This window comes from Ostrea edulis, chromosome 10, assembly GCF_947568905.1.
Source record: "Ostrea edulis chromosome 10, xbOstEdul1.1, whole genome shotgun sequence".
NCBI lineage: Eukaryota > Metazoa > Mollusca > Bivalvia > Ostreida > Ostreidae > Ostrea > Ostrea edulis.
Genome location: NC_079173.1, coordinates 34,028,124 through 34,052,056, shown reverse-complemented (window position 1 = coordinate 34,052,056; position 23,933 = coordinate 34,028,124). Strand labels below are relative to the sequence as shown.

General features: G+C 35.3%; 1 protein-coding gene and 1 long non-coding RNA gene across 3 annotated transcripts; both read left to right on the top strand.

Annotated features, from left to right (window-relative positions):
• Position 1: 1 nt before the first annotated feature.
• Positions 2-1,876, top strand: LOC125665869 (uncharacterized). Of its 2 annotated transcripts, XR_007366406.2 has the most exons (4): positions 2-269; positions 577-710; positions 965-1,203; positions 1,547-1,876. It is a non-coding gene; the product is annotated as an uncharacterized LOC125665869 (long non-coding RNA). The 2 variants fall into 2 exon arrangements; XR_008798997.1 differs by lacking the exon at positions 577-710.
• Positions 1,877-4,937: 3,061 nt separating this feature from the next.
• Positions 4,938-8,965, top strand: LOC125665376 (uncharacterized protein K02A2.6-like). The gene is made up of 2 exons (XM_048898019.2): positions 4,938-6,170; positions 6,215-8,965. The coding sequence occupies exons 1-2, from the start codon at positions 4,938-4,940 to the stop codon at positions 8,963-8,965; spliced, it is 3,984 nt and encodes a 1,327-aa protein (XP_048753976.2).
• Positions 8,966-23,933: the final 14,968 nt, after the last annotated feature.

The window sequence follows — 23,933 nt, the reverse complement described above, 5'->3', positions numbered from 1 at the left end:
GGTCTGTAAGTCTCGTCATGTGATTGCCGAGATTTAGCGAGATTATTAACTTCCGGGTACATCAACATCTCAGATTACACTGTGTAGAGAGTGGTATACATAGATATAGCGTTATCAATCGATTATGTGGAGGTTTTAACGAGATAAACATGGGAATTGAAGCATTAGTGGAGTGGTCGAGGATTCTTCGCTTCGTGCTTGACGAATTACGTATTAACCGCCAGTGTACAAGCATCGACGAGGCCGGGTACGTCTTGCAGAAAGAGCAGGTTGGTAAAAGCATAATCTATGAACTAGAGAGATGTACGATACGTTTTTATATTCTCAAATCATTCCAATTGAAAGTATATTAATACTTGAAAATAAAAACGGATTATGCATAAAACTTGCTTTGTATTTATACGAACGTACTGGGGAGATCGGAAGGGTGGGGGGGGGGTGAACAACGAAACTACATTTACGCACCTGCAGTGTACAGTTGTATATTCAATAATAAAGCGCATTAAATATGCCTATCTATATCAGTTACATCACAGATGGGTTAAGATTGTTTAATATTTTTAAAATATTTTATAGATATGCCTTGAATCTGAGGATAAAGGTGTTGTGCATTGTGCATTCATCATTAATGTGGATGTCTGATGCCAGTATGCCCATAATGGGGCAATATAAGTGTCGATCTTCATATGACAGCAAATTTTCAAAGGCAGGTACACAATTTAAAGATAAAATGATGTCAATACATGTTTGGATCTATATCTATTATGATTATAATAATTATAAGTTTATATGTTGTAAACTTTCTTTCTTTTTAGAAATTTCTTTCTTTATAAACTGTCTTGCTGTTATGCCCTCTGGGCCCAAAATTGGAATAATTTATCTTATCTATACCCAAAGTAGGTAATAAATGGGTTCGAACTGTGAAGATAAAATTTTTACATGTAGATATATTGGAATTTTTCAGATATAAGAAGGCAAATAAAACTGTTCAATGTAAAATACGCCAGTAGTTGGATAAAACATCCAAAGTCGACACAGTCAAAGTTCATAACAACAATGAAGGAATTAACTGCATCCTCATTCCGCAGGGCAACAGGCCATTTTCAGCAACCCCTGAAATTCTTAATTGAGGCTAAGTGCCCATTTTCAGCTTGAACAATGACAATTAAAGAGGCCTGTGCAAATGTTGGGATTTCCCTCTTGGTAAGTCAGCATTATAGATTGAACAATTATGTGTATGTGTACCCAATACTTGTACATAAGCTGTACATATATGTATTCGTATATATCATTATGGATGTATCCAAGTTTATTATAACTTTAAAGTAACATTTTATGAATGAAATACAAATACTACTTAGGCTTCATTGTGATATTGAACTGCTAATGTTCTTTATAAACTTTACTTGCATCAAATTTTGAATACTGCAGTACATCTATGTCAAAATAAGTATGCATATTACAGTATAATACTTTCACCACTAATCAGAGCACTTGTAAATCATGTATATTTTATCAATACATGTAATGACATTTGCCATTTTAGAAAGTGATGCAAGGGATGGTTCGCTGCACCTCAAAACAAAATATGAATATTGGCATCAAATTCAAGGACAACAACACCTGAAAGACACCCAATGCTGTGATTTGCTAGTGTGGATTCCTAGTGACACTCAAATAATTCACATCGACAAAGATGTATTATGTCAACCTTTCAAGCGGGATAGAGTTTAATTATAATAATGAATTATTTTTGCAGTCTAAAACACACACACATAACCACATGTACATATACTTTATTATGATATCAGTGGTGCATCTATCAAAATTATGTAATTACATGTATATTTATTGAATAAACATTATAGACAGAGTTTTTCTTATTTTAGATGAACCAAAATACATGTATGTATAGACACAGTGTCCAGCTTTACAAAAATCATTCAATTACATGCATTTACTAAAACAATGGATTTTACTTCTTTTTTAATAATGCAGATTTGAAAACCTTCAGAATGAGAACAAAAGGCTTTATGTTTGATTGTATATTGTTTAACATTCCTCTCGAGAATATTTCATTCTGATGGAGACGTTCCAAAGGGCTTTATATTCATATGAATATAAAAGGCTTTATATTTATATAAATATGTAGAAAAGTTATATTGCATATATGGTATTCATTACTTTTAACTTTAAAAATTCAATGTGGCAGGTATGTGCAGATTTAAGGTATATATATACATGCAATTAATCTAATAAGTTTGTAGGATTTATCTGCAATCTCCTTCAAAAGGGGAACCTGCAAATTCACATGATCCACACATATCTGCAATATTTTGTCAGATCAATATCTTGACTATGATAAAATATGGCTAAGGAATTTAAAAAAAAAAATTATTCTCTCATTTTCCCATCCAACATGGATTCTGCATCTGGAAATTTTATAGCAAAGTTGTGCATCCTCTTTTGAGAAGTAGGATTTATTTGTAAGAAAGAATGGGATATTAAGTGTCATGTCATTTGGAAGTTTGTCAAATATACAAAATCCTTTGTCCGCCAGGAATATATCACCAACTTGCAACTTCTCTAAAATGCCACAATGGTTCACAATTGCCAAATTAGATTTGTATCCAGCATACAGATTGGAAATAAGCTGCATTAGGTGTAATACACATTAAGGTATTTTCTTTGTGGCGACTCTTGTCATTACTGCAAGCGAAAAACTGGCTATTCATATCAATTTGGTCATATTAGGTCACTTCTGTTGCATCCATTGCAATCTTCAATTCTTCTGACTTTTATATTTCAGTTGAATGGACACTCCCAACAGTGTTCATGATCCCTTCAAACAAAATTTCAAGAATATATGAAAAATATCCACAGAAAATGGTGTATACAGCAACATTTATACCCCCCTAAAATTACTAGGTAATTGAATACTGTGAAATCTGCTCTGACCTGTGAAATTGATAACTAGTCAGTGTATAGAAAGTGCATTGTTCATTTTTCCTTAACGAACCGCTAAAACATACCTTTCCAGGGTCTTTCAATTATGATGTTCCCAATTGTCAAGGATGGTTTCCTTTAATTAAGCAGGTATATTTCTCACTGCAAGTTTACAACCTCATAGTCTTCAAGGGAAGCTGTAAGAACAAAAGCAATACCATTATAGTATTTGGTGTGCATATTAATTTAGATAACACTGAAATGAGAATGAAGAAAATACAGAAAAAGCACCTGACACTAAACTTAACAACCGTTGTAACTTCCTGGTTTGATGTACTAGAATACTTGTATCGTACACTGTACCTTTTTAAATGTTGAGGGTTTGGTGCTGTATACTCGTGATCATGTAGATGCACTTCATTGATGTCTGGTACAGATATATTGGTAGCAGTATCAACTTCGGTTCCTACATGTACGTTTGAAGCAGATGCTTCTGCTTCAGCAGGTTTCGTAACTTTGTGTCTATGAAAAAAAGTAATATACCATAAGTTGCTGTTTTTATTGACTTAAAGTGGCTCACTTATACACAACAAAGTTGTAGTTTCTGAAATAAGCACAGAATATGAGTGTTACAATCATTCTTTTCAAGGCCATGCGTCACTTTTACATAATTATACAATAAAGATATATGCCAGTTCTCTTGAAACACAATACAAAATTTAATCATGCAGGAGCCTATATAAAGGCAAGTAGTATCAAGAGTGTCCTGTCAACCCTTTCCCCTTTTCCTAGCAAGGTTATTTTTCTATATTGATGCAAGGTGAAGATAACGAACAGTGATCAATCTCATAACTCCTACAAGCAATACAAAATAAATAGTTGGGCAAACACGGACCCCTGGACACACCACAGGTGGGATCAGGTGCCTAGGAGGAGTAAGCATCCCAATAAATAAGTGTTCCTTGCCCTCTTCAGACAGAAGGGAATTATGTAGTAAAAGATGTTAATAAATGTTGAAATCGATAACGAAGAAAAACTTACCCCCCCCCCCTATTTATGAAATTGTAGTGTAACAGTGTGTTTTAACTTGTATATATTATATGATACCATATTTTAATAAACATGAATAGTGCATATGAATTAAAAGCGCATTTTATGATTTAAGTCAAATTCCCAGATCCACCCCTTTATTTACTTAGTGTAATAGGTGAGTGAAAAGGTTCACAGGTCTTGGTATTTCATTGGCTGTAGAACTGAGTTTTATTCAGTTAGAATCTAGAGAGTTTTTGGTCAGGTTGGTCGTGGCTTGCTTTTAAGCAGTTTTAGTATCTTTTTGCTGATTTGGCATTTTGGTTTTGACAAAGACATTATTAGACCTTCAAATCCAGACCTGACAGTAAGTACTAATTTTATTAACATTTATCTTCATAATATGTATATATAACTAATATCACTGTTTGAGAGAAGAGTGAAAGTTTAAATATTATGAAGAACAGTAAATATCAATTTAAAGTTATTTCCTCTCAGTATATGCTTATATTATATCTATAGTTATTATAGTGTATATAGTACTGTAATGATATATTTGTTATAAATAGATTAGAAGCATCCAGGCAGCATTTTGATGTTTGCATGCATTGGGCCTTGTCCCATAGATAGGTAATTAAAAGATATTACCTTTTATTATATTTAAAACACGTAATTTCATAGTGTTACATTATTTGTAATGCAACTGTAAATATTTGAGTAAAGTATATTTTACTATATTTGAATTAAGGGAGATAACTCTTAAGGTTTGTAGTGTCGGACTATTACATGTACGAATTGTTTAATATGCATGTATGTTCGAGTACGAGTTAATAAAATCCTAGTTAGTGTTGTGAGAACACGTGTGTGTACTGTTTTGATTAAATTCGGGATTACACAGAAAATCCAACGATTCTACATCTGGCGACGAGGATCAAAAAAACTTTACATGACTGTTTAGCGAAATGGCAACGGCCATAATGACGGATTTAGGTGGAATACCTACATTTGATTGCCACGGGGATCAAACTACAGTCGGTGTGCGATGGACAAAATGGCGGCGCGCATTCGAACTTTTCATAGCAGGAAAAGGCGTGAAGGATGCTGCACAGAAGAAAGCATTACTGTTACATTGTGGTGGGATGGAGATGCAGGACATTTTCTTTACGTTTACACTGGAAGATCCAGGGGAAAATCAGACTGTGTACGATGTCGCGATGAAGAAATTAGACGACCATTTCAAACCACAGGTAAATGATGCATATGAGAGACATTTATTTCGCGCTATGAAACAGTCCCAAAATGAAACAATAGATCAATTTGTTACAAGACTGAGACAAAAAGCTGAATTTTGTGGATATGGCACGAAAACGGATGAGAGTATCAGAGACCAGGTCATTGAAAAATGTAGCTCCTCTGTTCTGAGACGTAAACTTTTAGAAAGGGGTAAGGATCTCACACTCGAAAAATTACAAACAATCGCTAGAGCTCTTGAAGCAAGTGAAACACAGGCGTTTACCATGGAAAACATAAAATCTGAAGTGAATCACGTGCAAGTTAAGGGGTCACGTTCATGTAAAGCGTCAGTAACAAAGAAACCAAGTTCAGATAAACGATGCTATAGATGCGATCGAGAAGGACATAACCAATCAAGTGACAGATGTCCAGCAAAAGGGAAAGAGTGTCACAAGTGTGGACGTACAGGTCATTTTGCCAAATGTTGTAAGTCTGGAACTGTGAATAAACCAACTAAGGGGCGCAGTAGGGACCACAATCAAAGGAATTCACACGTTAGATTTGTAGACACTGCTGGGAACCAGGAAGATGACCATGATGATGAATACGCATTTTCGGTGACAGAATTTTCAAAGCAGCCAAGTATCACTGTACAGCTGGGAGGAGTGAGTGCAGAAATGATTATAGACTCAGGCGCAAGCTGTAACGTTATAGACAAGTCTACATGGGAAATCCTGAAAAACAAAAGAATCCAGTGTCAATCACAGCGATCAAGTAAGAGATTATTTTCCTATGGGAGTCAAACACCGATGAATGTCATTGGAACTTTTCTTGCAACTATCTCTGTGGGGTCTAAGTCCGAAGAAGCGGAGTTCATTGTCGTTGAAGAGAAAGGGCAAGCACTCTTGGGACGCGAAACAGCTCTGAAATTAGGCGTTCTGAAACTAGGACCAGATGTTCAAGTGAATACAGTGAGTGACAGTATATTTACAGCGATGTATTTCAGGGATTAGGAAAATTGAAAGATTTCCAATTAGAAATACCGATTGACAAAGAAGTCACACCAGTAGCACAACCTTTGAGGAGAGCACCTTTCAATCTGAGGAGTCTCATAGAGAAGAAACTGGATGAATTGGAGAACCTGGATGTGATCGAGAAAGCAAGCGGACCTACTCCATGGATATCACCTGTAGTCGTGGTACCTAAGAAGAATGACATCAGACTTTGCATTGATATGAGGCAAGCCAATTCTGCGATCATTCGTGAGAGACACCCGATTCCTACAGTCGATGAGGTTCTTCATGTTTTGAATCAGAGTACCATTTTCTCGAAACTGGACATAAAATGGGCGTTCCATCAAGTAGAGCTCTGTAAAGAATCGAGACCAATCACAACTTTTGTAACACATAAAGGATTGTATCGATATAAGAGACTCATGTTTGGAATAAGTTGTGCTCCTGAAATGTATCAAAGAGTGATACAACAAGCTCTCGAAGGATGCGAAGGAGTTAGAAATATATTTGACGACATTGTTGTGCACGGAACATCTGTGGAGGAACATGACGCTAGGCTTAGAAAACTTCTGGACAGGATTAGGGAGAAGGGACTCACCTTAAACAAAGAAAAGTGTAAATTTCGGATGTCAGAAATTGTGTTCATGGGACATTTACTGTCTGCCAGGGGTATAGGACCTGCGAAATCGAAGGTGACAGCTGTAAACGATGCTAGACAACCGGAAACAGCATCTGAAATTCGAGGATTTCTGGGGCTAGTCAATTACAGCTCAAGATTCATCCCAGATCTGGCAACGTTATCCGAGCCGTTGCGTAGGTTAACGAGGAAGGGAGTTCACTTCAATTGGGGCCAGGAACAGGAACATGCTTTCGAGGAATTGAAACGCAGACTCACAAATGCACAGACTTTAGGATACTATGATCCAAAGGCAGAAACAATAGTTATCACCGACGCAAGTCCTGTTGGCTTAGGCGCAGTCCTTGTACAGAAACAAAATGGAGATGAGCGTGTGATATGTTACGCAAGTAGGACTCTATCGGATGTTGAAAAAAGATACTCGCAAACGGAAAAGGAGGCATTGGGCATAGTCTGGGCATGCGAGAGATTTCACATGTACTTATATGGAACAGAATTCGAATTACGCACTGACCATAAACCTTTGGAATTCATCTATTCCAAGAAGTCAAAACCTTGTGCTAGAATTGAAAGATGGGTGTTGAGACTACAAACCTATACCTTCAAAGTGAAGCACATACCTGGAAAACAGAACATCGCAGATTGTTTGTCTCGTATGCCATCCAAAGAAGTTGATCCATTTTTTGTTGAAGACTCTGAGACACATGTAAAATTTGTTGCGGAGACATCTACACCAAATGCAATGTCTACAAGACAAATCGAGCGGGAATCGGATAAGGATCCAGAACTGGTAGATGTTCGCGAGTGTATTCAGACTGGCAAATGGCATAACATACAGGAAAAATTGTATTTGACTGTGCGTGAAGAATTGTGTTGCATTGGAAAACTAATTCTCCGAGGGACCCGAATTGTTATTCCGACTGAATTGCGAACACACGTTTTGGAATTAGCTCACGAAGGTCACCCAGGCATTGTAGTCATGAAGAGGAGATTACGAGCGAAAGTTTGGTGGCCAGGCATAGATCGTGAAGTGGAGAAGTTTGTCAAAACCTGTCATTCATGTCAACTGGTTAGTCAACCACAAGTACCTGAACCGATCAAAACTACGGAATTACCAAATGGACCATGGCAACATATTGCTGTTGACCTCATGACACCATCGTTACCATCAGGAGATCATCTTTTTGTTGCAGTGGACTATTACAGCAGATACATTGAGGTGGAACACATGAAAAGTACAACTACAGACAAGATCATAAGGAGTCTGAAGAGGATGTTCTTAACGCATGGACTACCGTTAAGCATCTCAAGTGATAATGGTCCTCAGTTCATATCTCATGAATTCAAGGAGTTTATGACTGAAAATGATATCTATCACCGGAAAACCACACCTCTTTGGCCACAAGCTAACGGGGAGATTGAACGGCAGAACCGCTCATTGTTAAAACGTATCAAAATCGCGCAAATCGAGAAGAAGGATTGGAAGGAGGAATTATCGTCCTACCTAATGATGTACAGAACAACACCACACAGTATAACAGGAGTCAGTCCTTCGGAACTTCTATTTCGACGGAAAATTCGTACTCGTCTTCCAGGCATTGAAGATTATTCAACTATGACAGACGACCAGGATGTTCGGGATCGCGACTCCGAGAAAAAGGAGAAAGGGAAAATGTATATAGACAATAAACGTGGAGCTAAGGAGAGTGACATAGCTGTTGGAGATTCTGTGTTGTTGAAACAGAAGCCAGGAAACAAGCTCACACCTACGTTTGAAGCAGAACCGTACCATGTTACAGAGAAAACAGGAAACAGTGTGACCGTTGAATCACCAAGTGGAGTTTGCTACAAGAGGAATACCACTCATCTTAAGAAATTTCATGAGCGAGCGAATACGTTTACGAAATCCACAGTTGACGATAAAATTGATGGAAAACGGATCGAAACAAACATTCCGAACTGTGAAACGGCGACAAGAATTTGTGACACCAGTGCTTATACTACGCGTCCGACCGAAGTTCGTGACACAAGTGTTCAAATTACGCGTCCGATCCGAGAACGCAAACTTCCAGACAGGCTTAAAGAATACGAAGTGTCATTTCAGTGAATAGTGATCAAGTGTATTGATGATTCATTGATGTGTACATATGTTTTGCTATTATGTGTTTTCATAACATTTTACAAGTGTTCACAATGTTAATGAAATCAAGTTTCTTTTGACTGTTTTGGTAATTATACAATTTGAAACTATCTCAGTAAGTGGAGAACTGTTTTGACTTTGAGATAATATTTTCTAGTCAGTTCTAGTCAATTGTTTGTGTACTTTCATTCCAAAGAAAAGGAGGGATGTAGTGTCGGACTATTACATGTACGAATTGTTTAATATGCATGTATGTTCGAGTACGAGTTAATAAAATCCTAGTTAGTGTTGTGAGAACACGTGTGTGTACTGTTTTGATTAAATTCGGGATTACACAGAAAATCCAACGATTCTACAAGGTTGAAATGTACTCTCTATTGATTGTAAATTGCTGTGATATTCATTGTTACTATTTTGTCTTTTAGGGCCATTTATTTTTGTAATCAACATTATGTAATCATCGTCATCATCCTTATTCGTTTTACCGTACAATAAATGACTGCATTGTGAACCCTAAGCCAGGAGTTGGTTATTTCTACATTACAAACCACCACCCCTGCAACAGTAGTACATGTAATTTTTTGCTCTTATTATTTTATTTTTATCAGTTCGTCTGTCAAAATCTTTTGTAGGCCTACCCCCTCTGAAATATCTAAACAACACATCCAGTATATTCTGTCAGTTTATACACACGTGTGTTAATTTGACATGATTATTCGTTGAATTGTGATAATATTACGTACCTACATCTTTATATCCACCGCTTCCTTACTGTAGCATCGACTAGGAACCTAAATAAACTACATGGCAGGGTTTTTCCAGTCTCATGTATGCAGCCGATCGCTTAACAATACACCAAATTACATATTGGCGCCGATTCTCTGTTACGACTTTATATATTCCACATGTTGTTGTACCCGGAAGTAGTAAAACCGAAAGTGAAACCAAACGAGACTTACAGACCCTATATCAACTTTCGCGCTCAGCATATATTGTGTGAATCCCACACCCGACGCATTGAACCCGATCTCTATTTACGATGCATAGAGCCGTAAAGCCCCATGAAGACCTACTTTGGTATACAGCTTAGATTATTCTAACTTAGTATAAATTAGCATTCCACAAACCAGAATAACGTACCTGGATAAAATCCTGATATGTAAATTATACATATAAAGGTGGATTTTTACCACTCTCATTTGATTAATTTCAACTCACAAACCCAGTATCTGAACTGTAATCAACAGATATACATGTAAATAAAGAAAAGAAATCTCTCTCTCTCTCTCTCTCTCTCTCTCTCTCTCTCTCTCTCTCTCTCTCTCTCTCTCTCTCTCTTCATTTATTTAGATATAAAAAAAAAATTTCTTCACATTTTTTTTCTAATTAACTATTACCCTTTGAACATCTACAATTCACACGATGCTATATCAAAGGAAAACCATTGTAAAGTACTATGCAACCCTGTCAATGTAGTTCATGCTAGAAGGTTTTTTGAATTTTTACATGAATGTTTTGAATTGCGCACCAAAAGTAGAGTGCTATAACTACATTTAATTTTTCCATGAATGTTTTGAATTGCGCACCAAAAGTAGAGTGCTATAACTACATTTAATTTATGTAATATGCAATACTAAATTGTATACATAGTCTAATATCACAGGTACATATCAAATATATACTTGTATTTACATATATGTAAATGAACTGTTAGTAATTAGTTTATTGTCATTATATATCTCATATTGTGTAACATGATTGTATGCCAACATGCTTGGTGAATCAATAAATAATTGAAATAATTAGATTAAAATTCAGATACCTGTGCACTTACATCTTACTTTAAAGGGGCATTAGCTGTGAAAGTGATGGCAACTATTTTTCTCTCAAAATCTCTCGATGATATTGAAATACATATTGATGACTAATAAGAACATTTATTTTTTATTATGTACAAAAACAAGAAAATTAATCCTAATAAAACTATGTTAGATAACCGCTTTTAATGTAAAGAAATATATATACGGAAGAAGTATTCACTGCACCCCAATTAAATCATTTCTCAAATATAAACAAAAACAACAAATACATTTTGCTGACAGCATGCAAAGGTAACTAGAGAATAATTATACTGTCTCGCAAGACAATAATATTCAATCACCAAAATCACATATTCTTTTTCAAGATGTTAAAAGGTGTTTGAAATAATTAAATACAAGTGTAATTATTACTTTAATATATAATATCTATTATAGGGCAACTTTCATTGAATTCAATATTTGGTGACAAAATGACCGCTAATTCCCATTAAGACAAGAAGATCGATTGAAGGGGGTGCGAGAAATGTTGCATATGTTCTATTATAGAAAATGTTGTGATGGATATATTGATATGGCTCTTTTATTCTAAATATTCAAGAAAAAGTCGTGAACTTTGGTACCCTTACTGTTTCAGTTCTAAAATTTTAAGAAAAAAGTTGTGAACTTCTGGCACACGATTCTGAAAACCAAAGAAAAAGTTGTGGTGCACTTCTGGCACACAGTTTTGATTCTGAATACCAAAGAAAAAGTTGTGGTGCACTTCTGGCACACTGTTTCATTTAGGAAAAGTTGTGGTGCACTTCTGGCACACTGTGCCACTAGTGGCACACTGTGTACTGCTAGTGGCACACTGTATGCCGCTAGCGGCATTAGCTGCACACTTCTGGCAAACAGCTCTGACACACTGATTTGTTTGCCGCAAACTTGCAGCAAACTTGCGGCAAATTTGCAGCAAACTTTACATTTTGGTAAGGGTTTAGATTTGTTACAGTTTATGCACAGCCTCCACTTCAACATCAGCTTCAAATATTATTGAGCATTGCGTCCATGTCGGCCGCATTCTGTGCAATTAACGCTATGTCGTCTGCGTAAAGAAGAACATTCAATTTTACAGCAATACCGTTGAAGACTACGGCGAGCAGTGTCGGCGAGCGATTATTTCCCTGTCTTCCGATTTACAGCCAAACTAGTCGGTACAATAGTTATCTAAATGAACACAGGACTCTGTACTTCGATACAAGGCTTTCACCGTTTGGTAGAAATATCCATACACCTTAATCAAATCCTATTCCAATAACTCTCTAGCTACCATATTAAATGCTCTTTTAAATCGATGAAAGTAAGAAACGTAGAGTTTCTGGGCTTTTTTTATCATGCTGATTAAAGTGAACATGAGGTGAAGATAACAAACAGTGATCAATCTCATAACTTTTATAAGGAATACAAAATAGATAGTTGGGCAAACACGGACCCCTGGACATTTCAGAGGTGGGTGTCAGGTACCTAGGAGGACTAAGCATCCCCTGTTGACCGGTCACACCCGCCGTGAGCCCTATATCTTGATCAGGTAAAAGGAGTAACATATGATCCAAACATGATCTATGTATCGATATCTTAAGTAAATCCCCCATCAATGTGATAACTCTCAGTAGGATATCTGAAGTAAATTCCCCATCAATGTGATAACTCTCAGTAGGATTTCTCAAGTAAATTCCCCATCAATGTAATAACTCTCAGTAGGATTTCTCAAGTAAATTCCCCATCAATGTGATAACTCTCAGTAGGATATCTGAAGTAAATTCCCCATCAATGTGATAACTCTCAGTAGGATTTCTCAAGTAAATTCCCCATCAATGTGATAACTCTCAGTAGGATTTCTCAAGTAAATTCCCCATCAATGTGATAACTCTCAGTAGGATATCTGAAGTAAATTCTCCATCAATGTGATAACTCTCAGTAGGATTTCTCAAGTAAATTCCCCATCAATGTGATAACTCTCAGTAGGATTTCTCAAGTAAATTCCCCATCAATGGGATAACTCTCAGTAGGATACTTGGCTTTACGTTGAGGTGCAATTTTTAAAAAACATCTCAGAACTATTTTAGATCATGTGAACATACTGATTCAATGTTTAGCGGCAAATCTTTCTTGTTTTCTTTCATAAAATCGAATTCGCTTATCCAAGGTATTTTGTGATTCTTTGTAACTATGCTATGTGTTTGTTTAAAGCGTTTTTATTGGATCACACTTTAAAAACTTTTTTTCTTCAATTTCTCGCATGTGCCTACATAATATGTATTCCAATAGGGCTAGTATAAATTTTGGTATAGATTTGTTCCTGTGAAAATCCTCAAATGTTGATATAAGTCATGTGACAATTCGTTACTGATAAAGGTGTTTCTTATTTGTTTGAATTTTCCCTTCTGTTGACTTTCGTCATCATATTTATCGAATACTAGGTCATGCTAAAGTCACGTGATTCGCCATCATGTAGGCAGGTCTAACTACGTCACTGTCACTGAAGCAGAATCAGCTTTGATATATGATAATTGTTCAGTAAAATAACAAATACATGTATCTGTGCAACTAATACAAGTATTCTAAATATTTACCTATTTTGAATTTCTTTCTTTTGCCTCTGAAAAAAGATAACTCTTCCAAATGTTTTCTCTAAACGTGAATGTGTATTTTAGTAGTTTTCTTTCCTTTACATATCGTGATATTCTTTGATTTGGTTTCCATATAAAAGAAACTTCTCTCTCAACGATTTTATTCCAGTGACAGACTGATAACTTAGCTTTAGCACTGCACTGGTTATTTGAAAACGGTATTCTTTTACCATAGTAAATATTTACAACGTAATTAAATCTTTCTACAAAATATGTGTCCTTACATATTCTGTAACCATATTTGAATATATCAGCATTTCTTAAAACATCTAACAGCAGTTTTTCAGCCTTTGGATCTGTTATAACCTTTCTGAAAATTTAATAATCAGGGTCTTTCTTGCACCTTGAGGATTTATGGTGATTGTTTTTATAATGTTCAACAATGTTCAGAAGGGCTGATGGTAACATTCCCGGGTTTTCCTCGCATTCCCTGATAGCCCAATGAAAATGTGTGGATATCGGTTTCACTTTATTATCTAATTGGGGTGACCAGGATTATTCTTCTAAATATTATAGTCCTGATGATATTTTTTCAGAGCTGATTTCATGGATTTTACCGCATACCAGGTGTCAAGCTCTCCGATTCACATTCCTAACTGATGAAATTGTGTCTTGACCATGAACCCCGATATTGACTTCCTGATTTTTCAGATGTTTTCGGTCCCAATCTTTTTATGTCTTTGGAAAATATCATCAGCCTTTGTAACATGCTGACATAAAAGTACTTTATGAGACATTTCACCAATTGCAAGAACACTCGTGCATTTTTGCTCCATCCATGTCTAACATCAGAAAAAAATATAAATTGTCCCAAGTTTTCCATTTCGTATGAAGCAACTCCTTCTAATGTTGCTGTATCAGCGAATTCTCATATTCGTTCTGTATGCATTATATCTCAGGTCAACAGACAATTATGGTGGCTTGTGGAATGTGAACAAGCAAATAGGAATAATTCGAATCGACAGAAGGAGAAATATTAACGGACAATGTTGTTTCATAGTCATGTTTGGTATAAAGATCGGGAATGCGTGGTAGAATTAGTGAGGACATGGTTGCCAAATCTAAATGATCAGGCTTACATGTGGGAATGATGACAAATCAAACATCATAAGATTTAAATGAATATTCTGTAATAGTTCAATGTCTGGAGTAGTGTATAGGGAAGGATTCTAATCAATAGGTGTGTAAAAATGCCAGGATGAGTCCGAGCCCGTAGCTAAAGACACGTACTCTGTAAACAAACATAAGATACATGTAGCTCCGCCTTCAATGTCAATCACTAATGTGGAACTCAAACTTTAGATACATGTAGCTCCGCCTTCAATGTCAATCACTAATGTGGAACTCAAACTTTAGATACATGTAGCTCCACCTTCAATGTCAATCACTAGTGTGGAACTCAAATTTTAGATACATGTACATGTAGCTCCGCCTTCAATGTCAAACACTAGTGTGGAACTCTAAATTTAGAGCTGCTTCAGAACTCTATGTACTAAATTCTATTTAGATGATTTTTTGTTAGTTCTAATTTTTAAGCCATTTGTTCATTGCCATGGTAGCTTTCTCCATACCAAAACCTAGAATTTATCATATATAAACAATACATATATTTTCAATTAATTCTTTATTATCCGATAACTGAAAAGAATTGAATTCCTCCTCATTTTGTGATTGATTTTTATTTATACCCGGTTCCCGGAATCAAAGTTTTACATAGGAATATATATACGAAACTTTAAAAAATATTTTTCAAGATTAGCAGTGCAACACTAACACATATCAATATACAAACGTTCTAAATTCAGGCGGTCTCTCTCTCTCTCTCTCTCTTTTTTTTTTTTTTTATACATGAACCTTGGAGTAAGGAGGTGGAGCTAAAATCAGGGATCGAATTTTTCATTATATATATATAAAGCACAAAAATAACAATGAACTCTTAAATGAACATAACTGCCCTAAGTGAAGAAATATTTAATATAAAGCACAGAAAATTTCACTTTATTAGAATACCCACTTCCGCCCCTACCCGGGGTTGAACTCACGACCTGTGGAACCAAATCTCCTAGCAGCATGTGACCAGCGTGCGAGACCGCTAGACCATCTAGGCATATATACATATATATATATATATATATATATATATAAATGTGGTAGTATCGGTCTATATTATCTCCATTTCATTATTTTCTACTTACTTGTCTACGTAAATTCCTATCTTCGTATTCGAGTTGTTTATTTCATGAAACAGGAAGAGAGTCATCTTTTATTTTCAAACGTATTTCATTACAAAACTTCTCATTGGTTACTTCTAGATTTATTATCAAATCACTTTACAGGTAACTTTTACTTTCATTCTTTTGTCAAGAATAGTATTTAAACCCGAGCACAACCGTACTCGGGGCTTCTTCTGAGCCAAACCTTGCAACAAGGTAAATATCAGGAGTTGCCGCACCCTGTATTTTTGATTATTGTTTCTTTATTTTTCCTATTTAGTTACATTTTTCTCTCAAGCCACATTCATTCCCCTGGATTATTATTTTGGTATTTATCATACAATTGTTGAACTTTATTAAAGGTTTAAAACTTTATTTATTATTTTATTACTAGCCTCACTCTAGGCGGACTCAAACTTACCTGGAAATATCTAAAGGGTTGAATACTTTATATAACACATATCATCATTAAAAAAAAAACACAACGCGAAGTAAAAAGAACATATCAATAGTAGTGGCAGAATGTCCAACTACTACAGTGGTGGCGTTTGAACCAGGGTTTGAGTCAAGTTTAAATGTTAAACTTAAGGTGAAGTTTTAATTTGTTTGAAAATGGCAACAGGTGTGTCTGGTCCTTCGGGTAAGGGCAAACATGATGAATCAAATCGCGATTTTGAAAAGTATGTTGACGACATATTAAAACAATCAAAAGGCAAAAGCGACAGAAAATTCCCCTTTGACTCTGATTACAGTTCTGTCAGCGGTGCTAGACCGAAAATTGAAAAGACGCCTTCGAATGCGTCCGAAAATAGAGACCTGTCAAACAGGTTTGTTGGTCAGTGAGATCGACATCGTTTTGATGACAATAGCCATTTTGTAGATCCGCCACGACGCGGTATTATTTCGGATAGAACTCGGCACGAGGAATGCAACACTCCCAGACAAACTTATGAATATTCTTCAATGATAACAATGGTTTTGTAGATCCGCTACGACGCGGTATTGATCGGCACGTGGAGTATAATACTCCAATTCATTTTTAGTTGTGAGGCATGTCAACAGGCTCTTGACTTTATATGTGTAAAACAGTTGATGTTTATGAATATATGTAACTTATTTTATTTCCATATAAATAGTTTTTGTAGATGGACGTCCTGGAAATAGAGGTGGACAGTCAGGAACTGCAACAGTTCCATGAACTTGAATCCGCAGATAGAGAACATAAGGAACTGTCACAGTTCCCAGAAGAAAATGATTTAAGGAAGCAGTGGTGTGCCCTGGGAATGGAGTGCCAGGTTCCGGAATGTCAACCACTGGGGGAAATTCTATAATTTTTGGAAGTATATGGCCCATTGGGCAAAAGTCCATCGGAAATACGTTCCACTATTCAAATGTACCTTATGTGGCAAACCCCGTTAGCAGAGGAAAATAGGACCAACTGCAGACATGAAGTAATGGACATTTTCCCTGGCAAAACCAGTGACAGTACTCTAGTGATTAAATGTTTGTTGGATAACGAAAACAGGAAGATGCGTGCACAATAATGGACGAAACGTGCACCATTCCAGATTTTGTGTTATGATTTACATGGACTTTAAAATTGATCTACTGTATATTATTATTATCTATTGTCAGAAATTCTATTATATTCAATTATATATTTTTATAAATAAAAATATAGTAATTGTCGAAGGGGGGAAGAATGTGGTAGTATCGGTCTATATTATCTCCATTTCATTATTTTCTACTTACTTGTCTACGTAAATTCCTATCTTCGTATTCGAGTTGTTTATTTCATGAAACAGGAAGAGAGTCATCTTTTATTTTCAAACGTATTTTATTACAAAACTTCTCATTGGTTACTTCTAGATTTATTATCAAATCACATTACAGGTAACTTTTACTTTCATTCTTTTGTTAAGAATAGTATTTAAACCCGAGCACAACCGTGCTCGGGGCTTCTTCTGAGCCATTCCTTGCAACAAGGTAAATATCAGGAGTTGCCTCACCCTGTATTTTTGATTATTGTTTCTTTATTTTTCCTATTTAGTTATATTTTTCTCTCAAGCCACATTCATTCCCCTGGATTATTATTTTGGTATTTATCATACAATTGTTGAACTTTATTAAAGGTTTAAAACTTTATTTATTATTTTATTGCTAGCCTCACTCTAGGCGGACTCAAACTTACCTGGAAATATCTAAAGGGTTGAATACTTTATATAACACATATCATCATTAAAAAAAACACAACGCGAAGTAAAAAGAACATATCAATAGTAGTGGCAGAATGCCCAACTACTACATATATATATATATGTGTGTGTGTGTGTGTGTGTGTGTGTGACATATCTTTAGAATATCAACTTCTCCAGAATACTCGCATCCCCATTTTGTGAGGATTCAATACAAATTAAGTCACAACCCAATTAATTAAGAACAGCAGGGCCAAGGGAGAATATAATGGCCCATGAATCTCTTGTCTAATTTTTGCATGTTTTGAAGACAGGGAAGGAATTAAGCGCTCGCACCACGACCTCGCTGGCAGTCTAGCACAGGGTGATGAACTTTGTTCAGAGTCCACAAGAGAACAAAACAAAATGTCAGAGGAGAAGCATCAGCGTATGAACCATCTCAATGCAAGTTATAAAGACAAAGGACAGACGGCAAACCTGTCCTTTCTGTCAGGAAAATACAAGAAAGATGCTATTCTTAAAGGACTGGAAAAAAGACTTGAAAACTCACTACAAAACGAGAGTATTACAGGGGTTAACAAGGGAAGTAAGATATGTCGCTCACGCACATTGGACCTTGTGAATTCCAACAGCCTGCTAACACACATTCCATTGTAAAGCTTAAGTCAAGGTTTTCAAGGCTGTGGCAACAGAAACCAATTCTAGGTCTAGTGCAAGTTTACTTACTAGTAAATCGTCTTAGAATATCATAAAAGTTAATCATTATATTAATTTAGACAACAACTATAATCATATTTCGCATTTTACAAATTAATGTAGACATGTTAAGACTATCCGAGCCGGGTATTTGCAAAATATCCCAAAGATGAGTTGTGGACAAAATTGCTTTAACAGCCTGAAGGAAGATGTGAAAATAATATTTATCAATTATCCTAGTATCGATTTTGAAATTTTTGGTATCCCATACATGTACCACACATAAAAAGTGTTTGAAATTCTTTTTGTTGTTTGTAATGTGAATGTTATAGTCCTTGTCCTTTTAGGGACGTAGGAGTAGGGCTAAAACATCTTGAAATAGCACAATTTAAAAAAACATTCTTTATTCCTACACAGTTATATTGATCAAGAATCATTCATTGCAACTATTGTGAAACCAAGGCCATTCACGACGTTTCGTGACATTTCACGTAGAATTTACTACCATTCTATTTCGTTTCTACAAAAATCTAGGAATATATTACCATTTGTTTTAAAACATAGTTTGATAGTTCCTGGTTGTTGCAAACAAAAATGTAAATTTAACTCTCAGAAACTACAGTAAATTGTATAAATGGACATTACTGTATCAAAGAAGGAGAGAAAAAAGCTTTGGAACAATCTGGTATCAAGCCCGGGACTCTTGCATTAAAGGGATGTGAACACAATTTGAGCCGAACATTTTCAAATTTTATTTTTCCATTTTTAATGTTTAGAATGCTTAACTAAGGTATTTCTAACGGTTAGCAAAAATTTGAATGTCAGTTGTCAAGGTACATGAGAGATACAGAGCTCACAATTCCTTGTTATGTAAAGAAGGCTCGTGCCATGTTTTTATTTACATAAATATACAAATAAAGAAGGCCCGTGTCATGTTTTTATTTACATAAATATACAAGTAAAAGTTCGTTTAAAGCATTTTTTTTCAATTCACAATTTAATTCTGAATACAATTGAATAGTTTCTAATGTTTGACACATCTCATTTTCTTTTAAACATGCCATTTTCTATTAAGCGATCTACATGAGTGTACATGTAAACAAAAGCATGACACGAGCCTTGTTTACGTTTTAAAGAATTGCGAGTGCTGTATTTTGCTTGTAATTCAACAAGTGATATTCAGACTTTGGTTGATCTTAATATTCTGAAACATTGTAAACAATAGAAATGGAAAAATAAAATTTGAAAATGTTCAGGTCAAATCGTGTTCATGCCCCTTTAATAGTTAGGTGACGATTAACCATGGTGCTAGCCAGACCTTTGCACAAATTAAAGTCTTGTATGTATAAAATTTGAAACTTAAATCTATTTCGGAAATCATACATGACCTCTTCATAACAAAGGGAGATGAAAACAGAATTTCAGGGAAGTCAGAAACATGTATGTCTTTAATTATATTCCGCAAACAAATTAGAGCTAGTTACCCATGGATTTGCACGTGAAGCTCCTCGATCGAGTAGCTGTGAAACGTAGCGGAATGATTCGAGGATTACTGATTGATGGTTTGGGGTTCAAGCCTAAGGGTGGGGCTACATGTATTTAATAATGAAATACATTAAGTGTTTAATTATTCAAATATCTTTATTTTTACTCCTGTACATCTAGGAGACAAATTATGCAGAAGTTATATTGCGCATCTACCAAAATTGTGAAATGCATAGCTCATGTGTACACAAAAGTTTCACACATTGAAAATGTATGAAATGTTTAAAAATCTCCTCTATTTTGGAGTATCTGAGAAACAAAACAGGTATATACATGTAGTTACATGATGTATATTAAAATTGTATGGTCCGAATTTCGACAAATGTTGTTCACCTTGTAAAAACACTGTTAAATCATAGCACCTACGTACAGTATTGTTGTGAAGCGTTGTAAGCAGATAGGTAAATAAGAAGTTAGAAAAGGTGAGGGATAACTAAAAGTTAAAAGTTGTGGACACTGGAAAGAACAGGATGGTACGTATTCGTTCAGGGTATGAGTACAACTAACAGCTGTTACGTATCTATTTATCAATCTGATTCCGGAACCTGAACATAATTACACTACATTCCTCCCCATTTTGATTAAATTTCATCATATGACATAAATCAGAATATCTCACAAATCAAGAATTAACATATATACAACATGTACCATTATATACAGATTTTAGAATATATATTTACATTCTTCTTTCCTTACACTGTTTGTAAAAAGTCTTTAAAGGCCGCAAGTAAAATATCATTCCTTTGTCTGTCAGATGTATTCTGTCTCCCCTGAACAGTGTTTCATCTCTCCACTACACTCTTGCGAGTTATCATTTTCCCTCCCTTTTCTTCATAAATAATTCTATTTCTTTATCTATTTGTAATTTCTTGTTTCCTCCCTCCCACTCTTCAATGCTACCTCAAACTCTTCTAGACAATAATTCAGAAAAGATGAAAAGAGTATCTGAATATTTTCCCATGAATAAATTAATATCATTTTTCATTTTGTTAATGAGGGGGGACTGCAGAAGGAGCTGACAATGGACCCCACGTGTATGATAAGAATACCTGGAATTGAGTCTTTTTGTCTGAAAATTGAGCGTTTCTGTAAAATAAAACCATTTCATACCCCTAACAGCATGTTAAATTTCATGACAGTTTTGTAGTTCAAGATCTGTCGAATTCACAGCAATTGCTCTTTGATGCACCCAATAGAAAACAGATGAACCTATCAAAGGGATATTCTTGTTTGTCTATTGATTCATATGCTGTTGAACATTTGTATGAATGCCAGTAATGTTTAAAAGAATGCTTAATATTTTCCAATGAAACAAGCTAGTGAAATTTTGAACTGGATATGGTATATTTGGTACTGCATGAGGTTGATTGGTACTATTCAAATAAAATCTTGTATGTACAAGGTCATCCTCTTACCAAACTGCTACTTGACAGATTGAAAATCTATCATCATCATTGATAAATGATTCTAGGTTCATGTTGTTAAATTTCTTGATGAGTATCGATACCTTTTCAATCCACATTTGACTATGGGTGTTAGGATCATACCTGCAATATGAAGACTCATCAGATTTATAAGCAGAGAGACGTAGCAGGTGTTAGTTTTTTCTTATACCCTGTACGAAGACCGACCCCCCTGTCCCTTCCAGAGTTCACAGCTTAGGTAGGTTGTGACTTTTAGTTACCCTCACCATTACTAACTTACTATTTCCTTATCTGCAAACAGCACTTCACAACATTGCCATTGTCAGTAGGATCGTTTTTAGTCGATGAAGTGCGAAGTTACATATTTATTCCAATTCAAAATGCAACTAAAAAAAGTGGGGGTTGGAGATCAATTTTTTTTTAATTATTGGCGAAAATACCGAATTTTTACACAAAATTTCGAGTAAATTAATTAAAACTTTCTTAAGAATCGGTGTTCTGTTTGGAAAAATATATCAACCAAGTTGATAAATTACAACATTTGAACTAGTTTCAAGTCCCAACTACCTGTATCATAAATTATAAAACTGAAATACACGTATAGGGGTTTGAAAATAGACAATACATTGGAGAAACAGAAACTGTAATATCATGCAGAATTAGAACTTTTTGATTAGTGAATCCTTCCGCCACAAAATATAGTCCCTGTCAAACCCTTTCAAAATTTGAATTGACACAAATTTTTTAAACTGGATAAGGTTCAGCAATAGATGTGTAATATATTTACACCAATGGGATCAATATTGAACCAGCGGATACTTAGTTGTAGCTAAAACATCCTGCGCAGTTGTACTCAAAAGCTAACTTCCTTAATTCGCTTAATCAATTTCTGATGCAAAATTTTAAGATAAAATTGTTTTATCGCTTGTCAACATTTCCCAAATTGTTGATTTCAATCAAAATGAATGATTTCCCCCCAATTTTTGGAGTAATCTTATCTACATTAATCATTCTAATTCTAAAATTCCATTCCGTTTTCCGTTCCGCGTTTTAGCAAAACCCCTACAATTACGTAAAAAAATTCAATTGGGTACTGACATTACCAGCGATGATTATGAAATAATGAAAAATTTAGAAAGTTAAAGTAATTTAAATATCTAGATTGTATCAATAATGAGATAAAGCATTAGCTTTATCAAACTGGCGTTTGATAAAGCTAGTGATAACTAGCTTTATCACACGCCAGTTTGATAAAGCACTTCCGGTCCGAACTACTTTTGACACTGTCCCCGCTTGGATGACCTATTGTGTGTTTATGCATATCGATGCATGGAATAAAGTGTATGACCTGTTACTCTGTAGTTTTTTTTATAATTTCTTTTATAACAAAATTAAAATGATATTGCCCCCACTGTCATAATGCAAGTTAACGATCATAGAAATGTCAACTCTATCAATAACTAGAAATAGAATCTACTCAAGAATTACGATCAGAAAACAAAAGAGACGTCCACACTAAGTCTATTATCATCGACAAGGAATCAACCACCAACTGGAAGGCCTAATCAAAAGTACCTCGACATGCTGCGGTATCAAGCATTCACAAGCGCAGTCTCTTTTCTCTGGAGCCACAGGCCAATTGAATGTAATAAATCTCAACAGCTTTACTTACTACAGTGCCTCAAGAATTCCTCTCGCCCTCAGATCCAAAGAAACCACGTGAATAAAATCCAAATACACAAACACTTCTACTTTTCATTGTAAACTGTTGAACATTCTAATAACGCTGCATTAAAATATTACTTTCATTGATCGTTGTTACACATGTTTATTTAAAAAAGACGGCGACATCAAACTTTCGCAGAAGGTCAGGTCTACGTCAGAAAATAAATACTCGGTCAATACAGTTGTTTTACCAGTTCCGAATTTTGACCAGTTCCGAATAGTTAAATTAGTAAAACATATAAACATAATTAAAACAGAAGAGTAAAAATGTATCGATAGCCCTGTTATGAAGGTGGGTAATTGGTCGTTTAAGGTGGCAGGGGACAGTTTCTTTGGTTTTGAAACATGTGGATAGGGGGTATACACCAAAGTCAGATTATGACAGACTAATGAAAAATCATATTTCCCTTTTATGTCAATACTTGTATTTCATATTAGTGTAGTTAATAAATTATGACCCTAAATTACATGTAATCTATAAATACTGGTGCTGGTGCACAAAACATGCTCTGAGCAAGTTCCCCTTTTTTGCTTTGATTTTCCCTCATTTGGGCTAATCCGAACCACCCCCACACCATCACAGTACCAAACATGGGGATTTAGACACTGTGCACAATCAAGAACCCTATCTGCCCTTCTCAAAAA